This window comes from Prunus dulcis, unplaced genomic scaffold (assembly GCF_902201215.1).
Source record: "Prunus dulcis unplaced genomic scaffold, ALMONDv2, whole genome shotgun sequence".
In the NCBI taxonomy this organism is placed as follows: domain Eukaryota; kingdom Viridiplantae; phylum Streptophyta; class Magnoliopsida; order Rosales; family Rosaceae; genus Prunus; species Prunus dulcis.
Genome location: NW_023010125.1, coordinates 29978 through 32785, shown reverse-complemented (window position 1 = coordinate 32785; position 2808 = coordinate 29978). Strand labels below are relative to the sequence as shown.

General features: G+C 33.6%; 1 protein-coding gene across 1 annotated transcript; it reads left to right on the top strand.

Annotated features, from left to right (window-relative positions):
* Window positions 1–691: 691 nt before the first annotated feature.
* Window positions 692–2315, top strand: LOC117612961. Its single transcript, XM_034341588.1, has 4 exons — window positions 692–951; window positions 1348–1443; window positions 1712–1789; window positions 1989–2315. Exons 1-4 carry the CDS (start codon window positions 822–824, stop codon window positions 2261–2263), a joined length of 579 nt encoding a protein of 192 aa, XP_034197479.1. The 5' UTR covers window positions 692–821; the 3' UTR covers window positions 2264–2315.
* The last annotated feature ends 493 nt before the right edge of the window (window positions 2316–2808 follow it).

Genomic DNA, 2808 nt, shown 5'->3' with positions numbered 1-2808 from the left:
GGGTCATCAATATCGAACTTTACAGAGCCAAATAGGCAGGGGCTTCGAAAAGAAGGGAAAAACAAACAATATAACACCAGAGAAATAGGCACAGAAAGTAAAGGCAAAACATATCATATATATATATATATATATATATATATATATATATATATATAAGTAAAGGCAAAACCAATGGTTAAAGACAAATTTGCACCAAAAATAATTGTTAAAGAAAACATAAATAAAGTGAGGACTTGCGCATGCAACAGAGCAGGGGGAGTCCAAGGAGGATATGGAAAGAAAGGAAAAGAGGAAGGAGGACAGAGGGGAATGGGATTGGATTGGAAGTGTATATGCAACGCAAGAGTCACAAACAAGACACAAATTTCGGAAGTATTAGCTCAAACTTGAAAAGGAAACGAAAAACAAAGGAAAACCCACATTAATTAACTTCCTTTATTTGGGACTCAAAATCACCAAAATATTCCTTACCAAAAAAAAAAAAAATTTCACAAAATATTCCTGCCCTAGTTGAGAAAACGAAAATCCCAAACCAAAAGGAAAATAAAAACTAGAAATTAATGGCTTGCTTATTATAGATGCGTGCATTTTGGGGGTGAAGTCATTAGTTTTTAATGATAATTTATTATTAAATTAAGACTGAAATGGAAAGAATAATATTGATTAATATGGTCCTAATATGGTCGGTTATTCAATCAAGCCAAACAACCCTTCTTTCGTTCTCTCACAATTCACCCCAAACCCAAACTTCCCGTCGTTTCTTCCCTCACAATTGAATTCACCCTAAAGCCAAACCCCAAACTGTACACAACACAGCCATGGACAACGTCTCATCTTTGGTGTGCCTGAAATTGGAGTCCGAGTCGGAGGTGCTTGATAAGGACAACGGCGGAAAGGACCTTTTCTCGCGAGCTGTGGTCCCCCTCAACTGCGATACGCCAATAATCTGTATGTATATATGCTTTCCCCTTTTCGTTTAATTCTAGGGCTCCTGTGTGCTATGGATTTTTGTTTTTAGGGTTTGTGAGAAAGATTATATGAAATTTGCTTGGGCTTTGATCGTATGCTCTTGATTTTGGAGACAAGAAAGAAAAAAGAATATGTCTGCAGGTTCTCTATTTTATGACATAATATACATGCATTCTATGTCATATTGAAAACAACTCGTATGATAGATTTCACCAGCCAAGCTATTTTGGTGTTTGTTTGATGTATAACTGATATTTAATCATTTAGTTATTTGTTATGGAATCATAGATATCATTTCTTCTAACCTTCTTTGACATTATCATCCTTTTTTTTTTTTTTTCTTTTTTATTTAACAATGTAATTGCATGTGAGCAGGGAGCAAGCATGAAGAATTATGCCATGAAGAAACAGAGGATGAAGAATCAGAGGATGACGAATCAGAGACTGAAGAATCAAATGATGAAGAAATTGGTATGCTTTTTATTTATTTATTATATTTAAATAGAAGCAATAGTCTAACTATTTTATTGGTAAATGGTAGCCTCTTCCCTCTTCCCTCTAACCTTATTGGTAAGCTTTTGATTTTAGGGAAGAAAAAAAAGCGCCTGAAACTTCTCTTTTTACATATATTTTTTTTTCTCACTTATGATAATATCTATGTATTTGTTTTTAACTTCTTTGACATCATCACTCCCTTTTTTTTCATTTTGTATTTAATAATATAATTACATGGAAACAGGGAGCAAGACTGAAGAATCAGAGTTTGAAGATTCAGAGGATGAAGAACAAACAAAGGAAAAACTTAGGATTTTTATTGGTATGCTTTTGAATTTTCATTTTTATTTTAATAAAAGCAATAGTCTAACTTACAAGTAGAGGTGGGTTTCTCACACACACTACTGATTTTTGGATTTTATCATCTTCATTCATTTGTTGTCTTTTAAAAAAAATGACAAAAAATGATTATTTTTATTGCTTTTATTGTATTTAACAATGGATCAACAAATTAAATACAGGTAAATGTAAGTATTGTTTACATGTGGGTGAACACATTTCTCAACTATGCCCTTACAAGAACGATGCCCCAAAGAACACAACTCTTGGCGAGGGTTGTATGGTTGTTTGTAGTATTTGTTGTTGCCTCCTTAGAGACTCATGTTGTGCTGATTGTGACCTAAGCATTGGATGTGCAATTCTCAAGGATTGTCCAATATGTGGGAAGCAAGGTGAACACTTGTCTTTGATCTGCTCAAAAAGCGAGGGAAAACATAATCCTTCTGCTTTTACTTGAGATCCTGATACTGGTTCTTTTCTTCGAACTAATGTCCATTGAAATGGTACTCTAGAGTTAAGGCAAACGTTTGAAGATTGTCTATATAGTGTTTTGTTTTAATTGCAAATGAATTACAATTTGTAGCACATGGTCTATTATATTGTTATGCTTGAAGATGTGAGAATCCATCTATTTAGAAAATGTCTCAAGTAAAAGGGAGTTTTTATCTCAACATTTTGTTATTCACTTATGGGGTTAGTATACTTTATTTGAATTAAAAGACTTGTAAACAACCAGGCATGAATGACCTTGTTATATGCACCATCATATGGTTTGAATTTAATGACTTGGTAAAATAACAAAGGTAAAATACAAAAGTTTAAGGCAAGTTTCAATCTTACAAGTCACAACTAGGTGTGAAAGCATGTAGCCATTCTAATCTTACAACTTTACAATTGCTCCTCCTCAATGCAATCGAACCGTCAAAAACTCGGATAACCCTTTATGGGAAGTGACAAAAATTTGCACGAGTCTAGAAGGCTGGGAAGAAACTGTGTAATACT

Coding starts and splice junctions, on each gene's coding strand:
- LOC117612961 (XM_034341588.1), top strand. CDS start 822: ATGGACAACGTCTCATCTTTGGTGTGCCTGAAATTGGAGTCCGAGTCG. Junction 952..1,347: donor CTGCGATACGCCAATAATCT/GTATGTATATAT, acceptor GCATGTGAGCAG/GGAGCAAGCATGAAGAATTA. Junction 1,790..1,988: donor AAAACTTAGGATTTTTATTG/GTATGCTTTTGA, acceptor AATTAAATACAG/GTAAATGTAAGTATTGTTTA.